The sequence below is a fragment of the Strigops habroptila genome, chromosome 7 (genome assembly GCF_004027225.2).
Source record: "Strigops habroptila isolate Jane chromosome 7, bStrHab1.2.pri, whole genome shotgun sequence".
Classification (NCBI taxonomy): Eukaryota; Metazoa; Chordata; class Aves; order Psittaciformes; family Psittacidae; genus Strigops; species Strigops habroptila.
Window position 1 is genome coordinate 34,345,379 of NC_044283.2, and position 18,419 is coordinate 34,363,797.

At 45.3% G+C, this 18,419-nt stretch overlaps 1 protein-coding gene across 1 annotated transcript in view; it reads right to left on the reverse strand.

Annotated features, from left to right (window-relative positions):
• STOX2 (storkhead box 2) overlaps positions 1-18,168 on the reverse strand; it is a 148,845-nt gene extending 130,677 nt beyond the window's left edge. The window contains exon 1 of the mRNA XM_030492081.1: positions 17,682-18,168. Within this exon, the coding sequence (XP_030347941.1) occupies positions 17,682-18,033 (352 nt within the window). The 5' untranslated portion in view covers positions 18,034-18,168. The remainder of the gene's footprint in view (positions 1-17,681) is intronic.
• Positions 18,169-18,419: the final 251 nt, after the last annotated feature.

An 18,419-nucleotide genomic window follows, 5' to 3' on the forward strand; every position in this document is an offset into this window, starting at 1 on the left:
ACTCTTGTTACCTTTCCTTGCATCTTTTCTAGTTCTCTGGAATTTTTTTTTCCAAGTTTTATTTCGTTGGTTGGTTGGGGGTTTTTTGTGAGTTGGGTTTTTTTTCCCCAAACATGGGGAAACAAACTTCACACAGTATTAAACATAGGCACCACAGTGGTTACACGGTGATATCCCATCATCTTCTGTTTTATTTTCTATTTCTTAAACCATAAGTTTACAGAAGAAAAAAAATCATAAAGTTTGAAACAAAGTGGTAAAACACTGTAAGTTCCAAAAAATCAAAGAGGAAGCCTAAGTTCCTGCCTTTGTTTCTGCAATTCTCTATATACCTTTCTGTTATCAACTTGAGTGTATTTCTGAAATATTTTTCTATCCTTTAGACAGAAAATGCCCAAGTACTTGGGCTGCTGCCTAAAGAAGGCTGAGCAAAAACCTTTGGTCCAGCTGTCTTCTCAGCCAGAATAAATACATATGAACTCCTCCAGTGGAAAAGCTGTTACCTTCAAAATAATATACCCCAACTGTAGTTAGGAAGGTAGTTCACACGCTTGCATTTAAACATACCTAACAAACGTTCTTAAAAAGAACAAAGCCATTTTAATTGTGTTTGCTGTGCATCTGCATTCTCAGCGTTGTCCAGTCATTAGCATGAACTCCTAGTCATGAGTTCCAGGAGTGTGGGATAACCAGCACCACCACCACAAACAATACAAGCACTGACACCCAATATAAGCATGGGATGGGGAAGGAAGAGAGATTTCATTTAAAAGAGTGGCAAATAGAGAAAAGGAAATATAAACTGCACCAACAATAATCCTTTTAACACAACGTATTTTCCCCCTCCCTGTTTATAATGTAAAATAATAAATTTCATAAACTTCCAAAGACACAGGACTATGTTTTTACCTTCAAGGAGTCAGGAGCTAACCATGTGAGATAGCTTGCCCTGACACTGCTAGCTAGTCAGAAAGGAAAAAAAGAAAAGGAAAAAGATAGGGCTCTAATAGGAGTCTATTCTTTGATCAAGTAGCTAAAGCTATCTAATAAAGCCAAAGAATAGACTCCTGTCTAATAAAGTCAGGCATGCCCTTACCAACATATTCGTCAGACAGGCACCTCTGGATTCTACATTTAGAAAGTCTTGTATATAACTGCCCGGACTTGCAAATGCCACTATATTGTATTTCCAGCGATGCTCTGGGCAGCATATTTTGTATGAATTATATCATGTGGAAAGGTATATAATCTTGCTCAACTGGCAGTAAACTCTGCTTACACTCACACACATGCTTCTGAACTGTTTAAATGTAAAACAGAGTAACTGGAACACAAGAAGAGAATTGCTTGATTTTATCCCACTGTACCTCCTACAATTCACCTGAAACCAGCCACTGACAGCACTACAAAGAAAGCTCCAGTCTGTCCAGAAGATAACAGAAAAATGCATTTACTCTTGCTAGTAACTAAATAACACGAATATTCAACTATACCAGCAGCCATCATAATTAGCAAGAATAACAGGAAAAAGTGTGACCTCCCCTTTTTACTGAGTCCAGCGAGTTTGGCTCCAGCACTTACAGAACAATTTTATCCAACTGTCATTATTAATGTTATCTTCACAACCATGATGAAAGCTTCAAATTTTTCTGAAAGAGCACTCTCATTTCTGGAGACTGAGCAAGTATTTTTCTGGCTGGACCCTCAGAAGCTGATCTGTTAATAATTCAACAGCAAAACATATTTTCTTGGGCAAGAGGAGAGGAAATGGGTATCACACGAAAGAATAAGACAAATCGCAACGTCTGCGTTTTCATATAGTTTTTCTCTCCTGTGTTCCCCTTAGCTTGAAGCATCTCTATTTCTCGTTTCACTAGAAACACAGTCTAACTCCTACCATCACTGGAAAACAGCCACTGATGGAAATAAAAGTTGAATCTTTTATGAAAGATGGGATGGGAAAGTCTATGGTTACCAAGCTTGCCTCCCTCAGCAACCCACCAGGGTTTAGGTAACAGCTCCTAAAAGTACAAGGGCCATCCGCCTACTTGGCTTCTGCCTTTGACTAGTCCCCTTTCCAGATCCGCTCTGGTGTAGACACCCAAATCTGCTGAGCAGACACACAAAACACAGCCATCAGGAGCAGATTCTTTTTAAATCATTTATTCAGAAGATTAATTCTCTGCGAGTCAATGAAGCACGCGTTTTCATAGCCCAGAGCATATCCATCAGGCTGCAGAAACACTGAAATTAAAGTGTCAATGGCTCCTCCTCCCCTCTATTCACTGAGACCAACTTCAAGGCTAGCAATCTCCACTAAGTGCTTTCTGCCAAAAGGCTGAGATAAGAATGAAAGAAAGGAGATAAGAAGGAAATGCTCACTAACAAGAGAAGTTTGTGAGTCTAAAGCCAGACTGAAAACATGATTTAATGAGCTGCATAAAGAGACTGTGGTTGCACAACGAGCAGGTCAACTGCAGACAGAAAAGTCACAAAAGAAGTCGGGGAAACAAAGATCCAAGAGAAAGAAAGAGCACTTGGTTAATTTGTTTTCTGTAACTCCCATTCACCAAGTCATTACAACCTAATTTCTCAGCATTTAAAATTAAAGAAAGGGCAGGCTTACTGGCCATTGCAAAAGATCTACCACAATTAAGTAAAGCAGTTATCGCTGGGGTTCTGGCAAAAAAAAATTAAGCCATGGATTAAGTGACTGGCAAAATAAAAAGTCTTTCCCAAGAATAAACAGTGTGGTAAGAAGAGATCCTCCTATAAAAAGCTGCTGGCAACTATGGTTCTGTCGATCACCTTAAGGGTTTGTCAAAACAGACAAATACGGCTGAGGCAGGCAAACATTTTGTGGTGGGTTTTGTGCTTTCTGGGTGGTTGTTTGGTTTTTTTGTTGGGGTTGTTTTGTTTTTTTAAGAACAAGCACATTGCAACCAAAGGCACCAGACGCTTGATCTCAGCTGTGCGTTCACGAAGGCATCCCATTTGCCTCAAAAACGCCAGTGTCCAAACAGCATGGGTGGAAGAGCCAGCCAGACGGCGCTGTGTGCTCCCGAATCTTCCATAAGGCAGCGCAACTGGAGGCAGGAGGACCAGGGGAACCTGTTATGCAGGAGCCAAGGTTACAAAAGGACTTGTCCACAGTAAAATACGCAGGAAATGTGGGAATCATGCACAAGATCCACCAGAGCTGCTGTTAGCTGCTGCCGTCTTCAACGGAGCATTTACAGGTTAGATGATGGGAGCAACCTGGCCCAGCGTCATGGCTGTGAGCAGAAGGTTGGACCAGAGACCTCTGGAAGTCCTTTCCCACCCAAATTACCTTATGATCCCACAAATACCTGTTTGCAGACTGTAACACAGAGAAGGTAGGGCTGCAGGTCCACAACAATTAATCCCAATCTCTCTTTTCCTTCTGCCTCACCCCAGGTTCCATTTTTGCCTTTGACCTGGCTCACTGTAGGCTCCTGTGTTGGAGCAAGAGGGAGAGCAAAGTCTGGGAGACCTTCATGGTGTTAACCCACACCAGCTCAAACCACTGTGGCAATACAAAGGAATTTCAGTTCCTGCTAGAAATAAGGACAGACTATATATGTAGTCAAACATCTCAAAATGGACTTATGCCTTCCTCAAGCAGGGATAAAAAAGGCAAGTTAGGGACAACACTGGTAAAGATTGACTCGAGCACTTTCCATATGTATCATATTAGGTTCCACTGCATGGTTTCTCAGCCTCATTGTTCCCATGCTGTTCAGCACCATGCCTTGCCTTAACCATCTCATGTTTTTAAAGGTCAAAACCATGCTGTTTACAAAACATGTGGTCTGACTTCAAAGCAAAACAGCACCATATCCGTTCCAAGAGCTGAATTCCAAAGCTCAGCCCCAGCTCTCACCAAATGCACCCAATGACATTTCTGGAGCCATCAGAAGAGACAAGATGTCTTCGAGGAAGGTGGAGGTTGTAGAAGCAGCTAGAGCAGAGCAAACAGAAGAATGACAATGCCATATGCTGTGGGGTGGAAGGTAGGCTGGGAACGGATGGGATATTATCGACACTTCATCAGGCTGGTGTGATCCTGGCACAAAGCCACCAGTGGAGAGGAAGACAAGAGCTTGCATGCTGGCATAAGCTTTTAAGCAGAGAGAGCATTCAGAAAACGTCAGCCATGGATAAAGGTAAAAGCCACACTTGCTAAGTTCACAGAAAAGGAAGTTGAAAAGGCAGGAAGTAAAAGGCCCCAAGGAATTCACTGCAACAGCTCAGTTTGTAAAAGAGGGTTACAGTATCCCAACACTGCAGTGTAGTGCAGACAAACCTGAGCTAGCCTTTATCTAGGGACTTAAATCAGTTACTGCAGCAGCTCATCACAGGCTGCCTAGGCAGCAAGGGGTGTTAGCCACTGCTGAAAACCATAATTATTGCTGCGGTTGAAGAACGCAAACCGTGTCTGAGCTGGCTAGCTCAAAACCAGCTCAGATACATTTATGTTCAGCTGCGACACACACAGGAAAAATCAAGGCGCCTAGCAATGAAACAAACCTTAGTCATCTTACAAAAGCGCTGAGACCTATGGTTTCAGGAAGGGAAAATAAAACCCCACAAAATACCGCTTCCCTTTGCACCCTCGAGGTTGGCAGTAGGTCAGTTACCCACATGTACATCTGGGTGTTGCCACAGAGAGGAGAGAACTGGATAGTACTGACGAACATGCTTCAGTAGAAGGCGCAGAGTTGCCTTGAGGTGCACATCTCATATTTTCTTACCACAACTAGGAAAGAACAAGCCCACGAGAAGTTCTAGATGGTACCAAAACCTATAGGTAACATCACACAAGAATCGTTATTTTGCAGTTTAGTGAAAGAAACACCATATAAACCATTATAGGTTCCAGTTCTGTAACACTCTATGCAATCACTGCTGATGTTTTCATGGCATATACCAAGAGTGCAAGACAACAGACCAGGACAGTATGACATGCCTACTCATATGTCTACTGACCCAAAGGGCTCTGTGCTCATTTTCTTAGTGAACGATCAGACCAAACAAAGATAGCCATTTATGAGTATTACGTGTTTACGGCTCCAGATTGAAACTAAACACATATCTAAGTATCTGTGATTGCAAACTCACCATAACTCCTCTAAAGCTTTCAAAAGATGCATGCAATTCATTCATGAAGCAGGCTGAGGGCTGCCACAACAAGTAATTACTACAGCCCAAGCAATGAGAAAACAGGTAAAGCAAATCCAGGCAGGTTTTTAGCAAGAATTCTTTGCCTGGTCGCCTATTCAGATTACCTCTCATTCACAGTAACCTCGTATGTGAGTATAATTGTCTAGGGGTTTGCACTGCAAGATCACCTACAGACTGCAGCCCTGGGTCAGTGCTGCAGTGCCATGCACACCACCAGTGTGACAGAGCCACCAAGGTCTCTGCCCCAAAGCACTTGTGCTGTCAAGCACAAGACAAGAAGCTACATTTGGACTGAGCTTTCCAGCAGCCATCCCTGTACACAGTTTGGAGGGCTGCTCCAATAGTTAACACCGCGGATGCCCTTGAAGTGAAGAGGAGAAAGGGTAAAGGGGCAGAATGACCACTGAGGTTCAGGGTAGCTGCCACAGGTGATGAATTGTGAACTATGAGAAGGGAAGGTGCACGCTGGCAGGGGAGCACAAGCTTCAGCTGCACAAGTACCTGCACACTCAGGTGCTAATGCTGGGCTTGGCGAGGTCAGTGGTTTCTGCACAACCCCAAGTGATCTGTGAACTCCTTTACAAAAGGTCTACAGAAAGATGAAAGTGAAAAGTGTATTTCCACTGGAAACTCAGCAATCTGCAAACTAAAGAAAGCTGAGGACCATTACGCTAGTGGGTTGTTACTCATCAGGACAGGAGGCAACATAAATGATTCAAAGCAATGTAAAATCCTCAGGAATCGAAAATCGGTGCACAAGCCACTCAGTGAAAATGTTCACCAGCATGGAAACAAGAAAAACATTGAAACAGCATGTCCCAGTTGTTCAGCACTGTCCTGGCTAGTGGGTAAAAAGCTCTGTCAAAATTACTTCCTTTTCACTGCCATCACTCACCACAAAAATCAGCTCTGAAGTCTGTGGCACACTTCTCTTGTACCCCACAAGATGATTGGTATCCAGTGGCCTCCAACAGACCGAATACGTTTTGACCTCTCTCTGTCAACACAAACACCGAAGAGATTGGGAAGACAGCACTGGGACTAATTTAAGTACCCACTGAAACCTGAAGCCCGACAATTATCTGAGCAGAAAAATGAAAAAGACTCATGTGCCGGCACAGGGATAAAGCTGCTTTCTCTAAGATCAAATATGCCACTGAATGAGGCTAGTTATTGACAGAGAAAAGCAGAACAATGACAGATGTAGTGATTCTGACACTAAAACATTTTACAGCCATCCTGCACTTGAAAGGTAGCCAAGAAGCAAGTCCCTACAGACCTTCCAACGGCATCAGCTTCACTGAGGAGCTCTAGCTGTACATCTCTAACAAAGACGAACTAACAATCAGCAAATACCTTGGAAACAAAACCAAGGAACTTGAATTAATAAGAAATCTATAAAGTAAAGGCTACAAGCTACTGCCATAAATAAAAAATGACAAGATGATAGCCACTAATTCCTGTCCAAGGAAAGAAACCAGAATGATCGTAAGTCAAGCTGCCTACTTTTTGTGATTTCACCGTTATTGGCAAAGTATTAATTAAGACTTCCTCTGCATACTTTTATTGAAGACATATTAATTAAGGCTTCCTCTTTGTAATTTTCCTGAAGGCATCTACAGACACTGGATGAACTCTTCTGCTGGTTATTTTTCAGAGTATTATACAGATCAAAAATAAAACGCAAAGAATACTAGTCCTGATTTTTCAAGCTTAATTCTCAAAGGGCTTAGATGCAGATGACCCACTCTGGGATTAACCAGGAAGAGATTCCTCTGGTGAATGTCTTAGCAACACTCAGGCAAATACAAGAACATACGACATGCCTGTATTTAAAAATGTTAGTCCTCCTGTTAAAGTCAGACCGAACTTGCTATGTATATGTGCACAAGCGGGCATCTGTGTCTTGCTGAATCAAGACCACTCAAAGTAATGCGAAACCTCTCTTCATACAGCACTTAAAACACTATATACACCATCACACACATACCTGCATGAAGGAACTCCAGCTGAACGCCATCCCAAGCTTCTACTGTGGGATGCTTAAGCACACGAAGTTTTTTTGAGAAACACTGCAAAGCTTCACAGCCCTATGAGTCCTGTATTCTTCCATCCCCATCTTGCAGACACCTCCCAGTCTGATGAAGGATGGAGATGATACCATGTAGCTAGACCTAAGAAAATGCATTAAGTACTACTAAAGCCTCGACTTTCAATAAAAATGGAGCAGAACTGACACCTAACAGACTTGCTTCCCTACCACATGAAGCACTACATCCAAGATTATCTGTTCATAGCACTGAATCCTGACTGGCCTCCCTTCTTTTTCGGTCTCTCACTCCTTCCAGATGTTCATATTCATAAAGGAGGCTTCTCTACAAGGCTGATGCCTGGTCTGAAGATGTTTGTTTGAAAAAATATGCTTGTTTCTAGTGCATCTAAGATTGGAGGGACTGGAAGTTACTATTTTCCTGCTGTTTTCCCCCTGTTTACCCCTTCATGACTGTTCTTCTCTGCAGCTTCTCACAAAAGCAGCATTTTCCTCTCTAACTGCATAGGATTTTTCAATCCATAACACCAAGAAGGCATTTCTTTTTAACGAAAAGAATAATTGTGACAAATTAGCAATGACAGCAGGAAAGCTCAATGTCCTCAAAGCTTTTTTCAGCCCCACTTCAGTGGGCAAATGTGCCCCTTTAAATTCTCTTTTCTCAAATTAAACTAGGGAGAAGATTCCCACCTTTGTATTTATTTTTAATAATCCTGCCTGCTAATAATGTCTACTATGCTAGGTACTGGTTTTGCTTTAAAACAGACCTTAAAATCCTGTTTTTCAACTGGTTAAACCACCTTGTGAATATGCAGCTAATTAGGACATCCCTACAGCCCAGGAGAGTTGCTGACTTCTCACAGCTGGACCAGGGCTACACACCAGGCACCTGAAAACCTCTGTTCAGGCTTATCCAACTGTCCAGTTTGTTCCTCCTTTGACTTAAACAGACACATAAACACTAAGTATGTGACACCCCACCAGCACCTCCTTCTTCTACTCTCCTTCCCGGTGCTGTGGATGCTCCTCTCTCTTCTTTGGGTGCTCAAGATTGCCTGCATCAGCCTGGACCCACCCCTCTGGACAGGCGGCATTTGCAAATCCTCACCTAGCAGTCACTCCTGCTAGAGGCAAGCAGAGTGGATGGAAATCTTTGCATGGGTGCTGATCTACTTCTGCCTTCAGAAGCTAGAGCATCTCGACAGCACACTCGGATTAAGCAAGGTGCACGGGTTTCCTCGAGTAGAGACCATGGAGACAAAGGAGGCCCTTCAGGGGAACCCAAAGAAAACACTTGGCTTGCTCTTAATGCCAGCTATTGTTATTTCATCTGTCAATTAAAAGGGAACTTGTTTGGGCACTAACCCTGCAATATGCACAAGCAGGAAGGCAAACATTTAATGCTGGTCTGCCAGAGCAGTAGGCACGGGCAGAGTCCACTCCCACATGAGCTGAGTACTGCCTAGAAGACTAGGCTGAACACTACAGGCAATCAAATAACACACCAAGATTCCTTTGACTAAAACAACCCCCCTAAAAAAAAGGGGGGGAGGACCCAAAATCCAAAAACCCAAACCCCTTCCCCTTCCCCTTCCCCCCCCCCCAAAAAAAAAAAAAATCAAAACCAAACACATAGAAGTTCACTGCAGCATCACATGGAGCTTACAGGACTTCAGTTACCTCTCTAGAATTTGAAAAAAATAAATAAACAGGCAGTGATAAATCTCATTTATGATGGATTGATCTCTTTGGTAAGGGACATTGGTAATGAACTATATGGCACAGTTCTAGGGCACTATAAGCTCACAGACCCAAGGGTAGTGGTAACTAAGACAAGGTAAGTAGAGATTATATATTTATTAGGCTTATATTAAGTCTTCCTCACAATTACCCAGAAAAAGGCTGATGCATTCAGAAGCCTGTTTCTTTCATGTTCTTTGTATATAAAAAGATATCCATGGATATTATGACTAAAGTGAAAAATACAGCTACAGTCTGAAAGAGTTAATATTGTCTTTTTTCTTAACCTGAAAGTTTCACTACTTGGTGTAGGCTCTTTCGAAAGGACCCAAAAAAGTTCCCATTTTTAAAAAAGAAATACTCATTTTATAGCCCCACAATAATACTCAAGACTCTGCTGCCAAATTCCATACACTGGCAGCACCCATATTTTTCTAATGCTAATAATACATTGCAAGTTTAACAGCTCCAGTGTTAAATACAGTCCTTGCAGTCTTGTTCCTTCTTGAGAGCCTCTGAACATGCAGTGAGAGGTACTGCACATGCAACTTCAAGGCAGCAGTTAAGCAGGAGTTACTGGAGCTGCAGTTACTGGTGAGGATGGACAGAAAGATGCACTTCCCTGCTACCAACATGGAGGATGGAGCCAGTGCTTAGCCACAGTCTAGCCTCAGGTCTTCTGCTCCTAAAACATGCCTTTCTTCCCCTTCTGTTGGCATCAGCAGGAGGAATCAGCCTCCCCTGCAGCCAGCCTGGTCCTGCTGGCCACAGCTGTTAAGGCCACGTTACTGGGAAAGCCACTGGGACTTGTCACTGGCCAAGAGCTCCTGTCCACTCTTTTGGCAGGATTCCCCATACCAGGGCTAGCAATGGGCCCTTCAGCATCCTCGCTCTCCTCCAAAGGCAAGCATGAGTTAGCATATGTACCTTCTGAAGCCCTAACAGCTAGCAAAAACTGCTTTAAAACTAAAACTTCACGAAGGTACCCAAACCACACTCTTCAGATAGAAACATTTTCACTGTCATACTGTATAGATTTTGTAAAGAACCAAGTTTAGAGTCACTTCCTAGAGTTCAAGTGAATTGGTTTGCATTTCTAATAGAGCAACCTTTGATGTACCTCCATATCCCTTCATTAATCATCCAATAGTGGAATATAAGGTTAAGCTAAAAGGCTGCTATATTTTACTCAGACTTCTGCTGTTTCGATGTCCCATCCTGTCCCACTACGGAAGAACAATAAAGAAGTCTCATACTGCATGGGTTAGAAGCTCCAGAAATACAATACAGAAGTCATTACACTGTGCATATTTAAGTGCACAGTATCGTAACTTTCTTTCATAAGAAAACCAAAAATAAGTGCCGATGCCAATAGTACAGCACTGCTTTTCTGCTACAGAAAAAAAGAAAAGCAACTAGAACTATTCAGATTCTCTGCATAGCTATCAACCTTTGACTGTGTGCTCTATTGCTATTGTGGCTCAGAACAGGAGTCCGATTAAAAAAGGAGCCCAGAAGATCTGCTCAAATGTCAACGGGAAAGCACTTTGTTTCATCAAAATACACGTGTTTACATATTTTTTAACATTCAGAAATTTCTTGTCCCAGGTCTCAGGTGAAATCCCAGGTCATAAACTGAGGGATCGAGTATACCAGACAGAAGAAAGCATGTTTACATATTAGGTGAAGGCATTTTATTCCAAGAAGAACATAATATCCTTAAAAACCTTTCCAGATCTGGCCCACCCAGAGAGCAGTTTCGATACTGAAACTGGAGACTGCAATAACATTCCCAGCAGTCAACATCATTAGAAAATAATCAAAACATTTCAAAATGCTTTTGTATTTTAAACAAAGAAATAAAGTTTGGAGAGAGCTTGAATTTTCAGAGCACTTAACTTTCTGCTACTGCAGAAAATCATTATTAAGAAGTTCCTCACATCCTCATGTTTCACAGCCACAGTTTCTGCAGAGGAAACCACCATCTGGTTGCAGCTTTTACTTTCTCCAAACACTTCAGCCTTTCTTTGACAACCAAGAAAAGAAGAGCCTGGCCATCAAGTGTTTGCCAAAGCCAAGGGAAGGTGTGATGCTGCTCAGAAGGCAGCTTTGGATGCCAAGAGCCTTGGATGACACCCGATCTGTCTGGGTTGCATCTTTTCTGCTACTCTCTCTAAATGGATGTCTCAAATGCAGATGAGAATGTGGTAAAGCTTTGGCATGCCCTACCTGGGGGACAAGTTGTAATTCTCCTGGCCAGCAGAAAGGAGGACAGCTTCACCATGCAGACGAACAGCCCAAGGCAACAGCACCAGAAGAGCTGCGAGAGAGCGCCAACTCTGTTACCATTGCCTTTACGAAGGAGCCAAATCAAAAACCTGCCACTCAAGCCCAGGGACAGCATTTTTTCACACATGGCTAACCCCTCCTATAGCATCTCTGCACTAAATGCACATTTCTCCAGGGATCAAAACAAACCCATTTCAAGCTAAATCTTAAACTGTACCAAGATGCATAGAAGGTCTGAACTTAGTCCACTAAAATCATTACAACTTAATAAAATATTAAGCACCGTGCCACTAACAAGCAAATTACAAAGACAGGACAAAGTTGGGAATGCATTACTGAGTGTTTGTGCCACAAAAAGGTGAAGAGGAGCGGGTGGGATAAGGGATGGCCATGGGACCACCAGCCATAGGCACCCCTGCCATGGCCCCCAGGCACCCCATCCACCTCTGCCTTTTTAAAACCAGAAATTACTATGTACGGAAGAGGAGTGGAACAGATGGAAAGGTGGTTTAGCAGGCAGCCCAGTGGCACATGATGCTGGCAGCCCAGGAGCCTAGTTACGTGCTGAGAATAACACCTGACCAGGGCTTCATTCAGTGCACACCCGCTGCACCACTCCCCATCAAAAAACAAAGGCCTTTGAGGAGGGAAGTGAGGAGCATTTAATCAAAGACCAGACAAACAGATGGAGAGAGTGAGGGCCTTGGTGCCACTTCCGCAGAGCCCCGTGGCTGAGGGCTGCTCTTGGCCACGCGGTTCCCTTACAGCATCGCCTCTTTACACAGTGTACACTTGACTTGCAAGGCTGGGTGACTTATTTGCCACTGGGAAGGACTCTTTACTACACAGTGGTGCTCTTTGTGGGCAGGACGAGGTCGGGAGACAGCACTAGCTGGCCATTAGGCTTATAAATCCTTCCCTTGAGTTGCACAATGAATACATGTGTCAGTGCATTTGACTTTGCTTCTTCAGGAGAAGCTGCTCTGAGTGGGAAAAAAAGGAAAAAGAAATTAAATTTAATAGGTCATATCTTTCCTTCCTGTGTGTTTTTTATTTTCACAATGTATTTTAGACAACCTGCATTAGTCTTGCAGACCATCCACAGCTTTCTTTAAAGAGCAAAATGTGCTTCTGACTCCCAAGATTTCACTCCCAAAACACAAGCACAAACCACATACTGAGAAATCAGGCACTTTATATGCAGTCATATTCATTTAGCTCTTGCCTCTCTCTCCTCAGTCTCTAAAAGCTGCTTTTACAAAGTACATTAAAGGCCCAACCCAACACTTCTGAGCAGCAAAGTTCTTTGCTGAAAGTTGGGAGTCAATTCATAAGCACCTCAGCCAAGCTATCAGCTCAAGTTTATCTTTTTTAGGGGGGGTTAGGCTGCAATAACCACCTCACAGATATAAAAAGTGCTCAGTGGATCTCACCAGCTCTAAGTTGGGGTAGGAGAGAGGAAGAAAAAAATTGTAGTTCCCATGGTAATACCACGAGGCATACAAAAGGTGCCTATGAGTGTGCAGTAAACTCCTCCTCAGAGGTTTTATTACTATGAAACCTAATGCTTCCTCACTGAAAAGAAATTTTCATTATATAAGAGATAATTGGGAGGAAAAAAGACAATTCACGTTTTATGACTGGTCATAGATGAATAACATTTAATGTCCAACAGTCTACGCTGCACCAAAATCATCCACTAATGACTGGAAAATTCACTGTGAAAACTACTGAACCTGAACTGGTGGGGCGTTCATTTAATTTCTGGTGGCAAGAGAGAACACGGCAGGGAGAGAAAAGAAAGGGAGCACTTAGCTCCAGCTCCCAGCGCAGCAATGAAGGTTCCCCCCCAACGCCTGGCCGAGCAGGAACAATGCACAACAGCCCGGCCCCGCCAACTTTGCTGAATTATAACTCCTGCTAGTTAGTTTAATTATTGCACATACATTTCTTGAAAACTCCATTTGAACACCAGCTTCTAATTGGAGAAATTGCTCTGGGCATGACCGAAGGGGTATTATGAAATTTGGTCACTTCTTTTCAAGCAATCGCTACAAAAGGGCATGGCCCTTCCACGAAGCCCTCTGAAAGATGCCCATTGTCCAACACACAGAAATCAAGTGTAAGAGATAGAGAAGGAAGTCTCAGCTGGGAACACAAAAGGCATGATGACATGAAAACGAGGTGGAGCCTCCTGCTACACCAGCAGCACCTTGCATAGAAGAGCTGAAAGAGGAAAAAAATCCAGCTTCCAGGATGACAAATATTAGTGGGTGCAAGTGGAAGGTGTGTCAAAGAAAGAAATCCTATTAAAATACTAACGCTCATTAAAGACTTAAGTTGCAAAAGCCTTGCAAAAACACAAGAAAGCTTCAAATCACTCTTACCAAAGACAAGGAATTTCATCACGGGACCTATAGGTTTGCATAAGGTTTCCTTGACCCTCTAAATCAGCACATTTAGCATGTGCTGGTTTGGGGAGTTTGTTTGCTTATGGTTCCCAAAGCTTCCCCTGCGGCCAACTTAAAAACCCAGCTACACCCACCAATTTCCTAACATGCAAGTAACTCTGATCACTGCAAACATGGATGCTGAGCAACGTTTTATGGCATAACCATTCAATTTAAGGAAACAGAGAAGTAAGTTTTAAAGTCACACGTGAAACATTTCATCCCCTGTATCCTCAAGCCCTAAGCTGTCAGCACTAAAGCGACTTTCTGATGTGCTTCATATTCCTGCCCTGTTTTGTGGTAGGGTCTAATTTTACAATTCAAGAGTTGAACCTCTGGATGCTGGAATCTCACATGGATTTCTATCCATTTACTTTCTGGCTCAGATTCATTCTCACCAAATACACTAGGACTGTCCAGTCACTGTTGAGTACAGATTACACTGTTCTGAACTTTTCATTATCAAGCCATGGTGACTTAAATGTGGAAAGACTATTCAGAGACGAGACTCCTCCTGGTTTACAGTTTACAATCCCAACAGCAGAAAACATGCTATGCATATTAGAGGTTTAGCATTCCCTCCTCCTCACCAGTTACTTCTTCCTCCAGTTAATACATCTGTGGCCATCACAACCCATTACTCATCAGACCAGCCAAGGCTCTGGATCGCAATGAACAAGAAACATCAGCAACACCAGCAAAGGTTTGAAAGTCAGGCTGCAGTCGTAATTTCTGGGTCACATTAGCACTCAACGATGCATGTGAAGGGAGGCGTTGTCCAAGGCTCTCTGGTATCTGTACATGGAGGTCATGCAGCTGAGAAGAGGAGGCATCTCTGTCCCTTGCCCCCTGCCAGGCAGCAGTCAGGATGCTCTCCCCACACCTCTCTGGGACAGGCAGCTTGTCCTCCAGCTACCCCATCCCAGCCAGGCCCCAGGGGCAGGAGAGGCACAAAGCTGCCCCCTCCTTTCTGTAAGCAGCCAACCAGCCAAAAGAAAAGGGAAGAACCAACCCCACAGGCAGTCACAGCATTGCCTGGGTACCCCAGTGGCCCTGGGGTGCAGAGAAAGACACCTCAAGTCAGCCCCATGCACCTCTCCCTGCTATTCCTGGCCCCGGCAACTCCCTATTCCCCCCACAGCATGGGTGCTACCGGCTGGGCCAGAGCAGCAGAAAACAGCAGCTTCACCTCCATTAAAAATACCATACCACTTTTTCCCCTTGACCCCATCAGTTATTTATTAACAGTAGTAAAATATTACTGTTCTGCACCTCCCAACAGGCAGGTGTTTCTCTCAGCCCAAGCCACCCACCACCTCTTTTTTAAAGCTGAAAAACATGGAGACTTTTCCTTTCTGTCTGTAGGTGTACTGTTTGCTGCTTTAATGCTACAAAGTGGAGAATAAAGTGTGAGAGAGCTCCTAAATAAGTCACAGACATTTACACATTAGGCACCTAATTACGTTGAAAATACAATTCCACACATTTAAGCAGATGCTCATGCCCACGGGGCCAGGCCCGTTACTTTGACAATCCTTTAACTACCTAACTTTACAGTAAATGCAAGTTGAATCTACTTAGATACAAGACTTGAATTATCAGTGTGGGTGTGGAAAAAAGGCAGTGAAGAAGGAGGAAAAAAAAGAATCAGTTGCTCCCATCTCATTTATCGCAGCTAAGGACACTGCACAACAGGCAAGGCTCCAGCAGGTCCCTGCTCTTCTTTCATAGCCTTTAAAAATAGCAAATGCCTCTCAGTATGTGATTAAAGTCAAATGAAAACTTTTGGCTCCAGTCTTTTGTAAATTTGCAGTGAAGACAACTCCCCAAGGAATGCATGTTATTTACACACCGGTGAGCTTACTTATTAACCGAACTTCTAGCAAAAGTTGTGTTTCGTATTTCAAAACAGGCCACAAAGACCTGTTTACATTCCTTGTCTGGCTCTAGGAACGTCAAGGTCAGAGCGCACCCTTCCATTGCCCTCTTGCGCAATGGGCTGAGGAATGCTGCCCAATGGGTAGGGTCCAGGGACACCCCAAAAATCAAACACTGACCCTTACACTCTGTCAGGTGATGGTGCCCATTCAAAAGCTCTTCATCCTTGGTCCCACTGGAACTAAAAAGCCTACTGAGCAGCTAGCACTAACCATTGCCCATATCTCTACGTTTACTGCCACACTTCATCACAAAAGCAAAGGCAAAAGGATTTAACAGCCTTGGGTGGAAAGCAGCACACACAAGTTTTCTCCCCTTGTTTGCTGGCCATGAACAGCAACTTCGTCCAAACCTCCACCACAATGCAAGTCCACTTCTTACCCTCTTCTAAATACTGGTGGAACACAGAAAACTTCTATCACCAAAATAGGATTTACTATCTGTTCTTCAACACTGTTTTGTCATCACAGGTTCAGAGGAAATTTCACTATAATGAGGAAAAAAGGTCCATCAGCTAATTTTTAAATAGGCAGCTTGTCCTGAGCTTCCCTCTGAGCATGGAAGAGACAGTAATATTTGAATAAGTTTGATAGGGTAATAGTGAGTGACACAGAAGTCCCTTGCACAGTTTTTGGGCACAAGACTGCCTATGAGCAGAAGTGACCAGGCCCTGCATTGCCTGTTCCAGATCTGAAACTCCCAGTGCAGAGAGAGCATCTCGACCTCGATGGCCTGTTCCAAGTGCCCACTGCACAAGACACAGATGATAGAAGCTCATCTGTGAGATGACAGAAGCTCATAAGGAGAAGACAGTTTCCCTCACCATCAGCTCTGCAGTGGCTGTGGGAAGCCATGAGACCTTCACAGCAAGAAAACAAATCCTCAGTTTGTCTTCTCTCCATACGAGAAGCTGCATGTTTCTAGCTGTGAAGGCTGGAAGTTACCTTAAACCCTAAGGAAAACTTCAGCTCTATTGTTCTTCACAAATCCCCAGTACATACACCAAACAGCTACAGCTTTATTTCATAGAGGTGAGTTTTTTTCACATCAAAATAAGTGCTGCAAACATTTTTCCTCTCCATGCTGGGATTTTTTTCTTTCCTGAAGAAAATCCAGGACGAGATGTGCTCCTTCCTAGGCTGCACTGCACACAGGTGGGATTCCCCTGGGGGATCACACCGTAACTTGAATCTTTAGCCCACCACGGCATAACAGACTTGCCATTTACTGCTCCAAAAGCCACCTGCCTCCCACCGCAAAGAAACCCCCGCACATTCCTCATCTCCTACTGCTACTTCTTGCCACGGAAAACACCTTCACAGCAACACTGTGACATAAGCTACTCAGTCAATCCAAGTGTAAAGCGAAATATTGGTTTAGCAAGCCTAGAAATGCTAAAATGAACTTTTAAAGTTTTAATATTTAATTAATTAAAGTTATTATTTTTAATGAACCGATATAAGTTTAACTAAAAGCCTGCACTCTTTAGAAACGCTAGCAGCTATTCCTGAACCGTGTGGAGATCTCGTAGCTCAGGAGGGTGCGGGATCCCCCTGAAGCGAATTGCTGCAGACAAGCACGCCCGAGGAGCGAGCAGCAGAAGCTGGCCCGAGGAGCGAGCAGCAGAAGCTGGCCCGCGGGCCAGCAGGCATCTCACCCTGCAAGGGCTATCTCCCAAAGTTACACTTCAGGCTTTAAACTTCGCCCGCTGAAGGAAAGGGGGGACGTACCTCTCCAGCCCGATCCTATAGCTGCCGCCTGTAGCTCTTCCTCTGAACCCCCATTATTTGCAGCGCAGCGCATCCCTGTACCTCCGCCGGTCCTGCCCCGGCTCACCTCTTTCGCGCCCATCCGCTTTTGGGGGCGCGAAGCCCGTGACGGGGAGGGGTCCCCCCTTTCCGCCCGCCGGGCGCTCCTGGGAGAGCTCCGCGGGGCCGCCGCCGCTCTCACCCCGCTGCCTCCGCATCCGCCCGGGGCCGAGAGCCCCCCAGAGCCCCGCCGGCACCTACCCAAGCACTTGATGTGGAAGCCGCTGGGGGGCTTGAGGGAGCGGCGCGCCCAGCCCTGCCGCAGCACCTCCAGGTGCTCCTCCTTGCCCTGCACCAGCAGCACCTGCTCGTCGATCCAGCCCAGGAAGAAGGTCTCGGCCACCGCCGCCGTGGCCCGCCGGTCCCAGAAGTGCTGCATGTTCTCCCGCTTGAAGTCCGCGAAGATCTCGTAGCCGATACGGTGGCGGCCCAGCTCCGCCGCCGGCCCCGCACCACCGCCGCCGCCCCCCGGCCGCCCCCCGGCCGCGGCGCCCAGGACGATGGCCAGAGAGTGCGGGGCGATCTGCAGGCAGCGCTCCGCCCGGCGCGGCATGGCCGCTCACCGCCCGCCGCCGGGCATGGGCACGGGCACCGGCACGGGCAGGGACATGCCTCCCCGCGGCCGCGCTGCCTCCCGCAGCCGGCTGTCCGCGCTCCCCGCCGCTCCGCCCCCGGCGCGGCCCGCTCCGCCCTCGGCACACCCCCGGCACTGCGCGGCGCGGTCCGGCACCGCGGGCGCGGCGGAGGCGTTATCCCGCGCTGCCGGTCCCGCAGCGGGCAGTGGCCGCCGCCTCCCGGCCGGGAAGCCGGAACCCGCCGACCTGTCCTAGCGCGGGAGCATCAGCCCGCTGCGCGTCCCGGGTGGTGCTGTAGGCTTCCCGCACCCCCGGGTTCGGCAGACATCACCCTTCCCTTCCCCGTGTGAAACACAGGGGCATC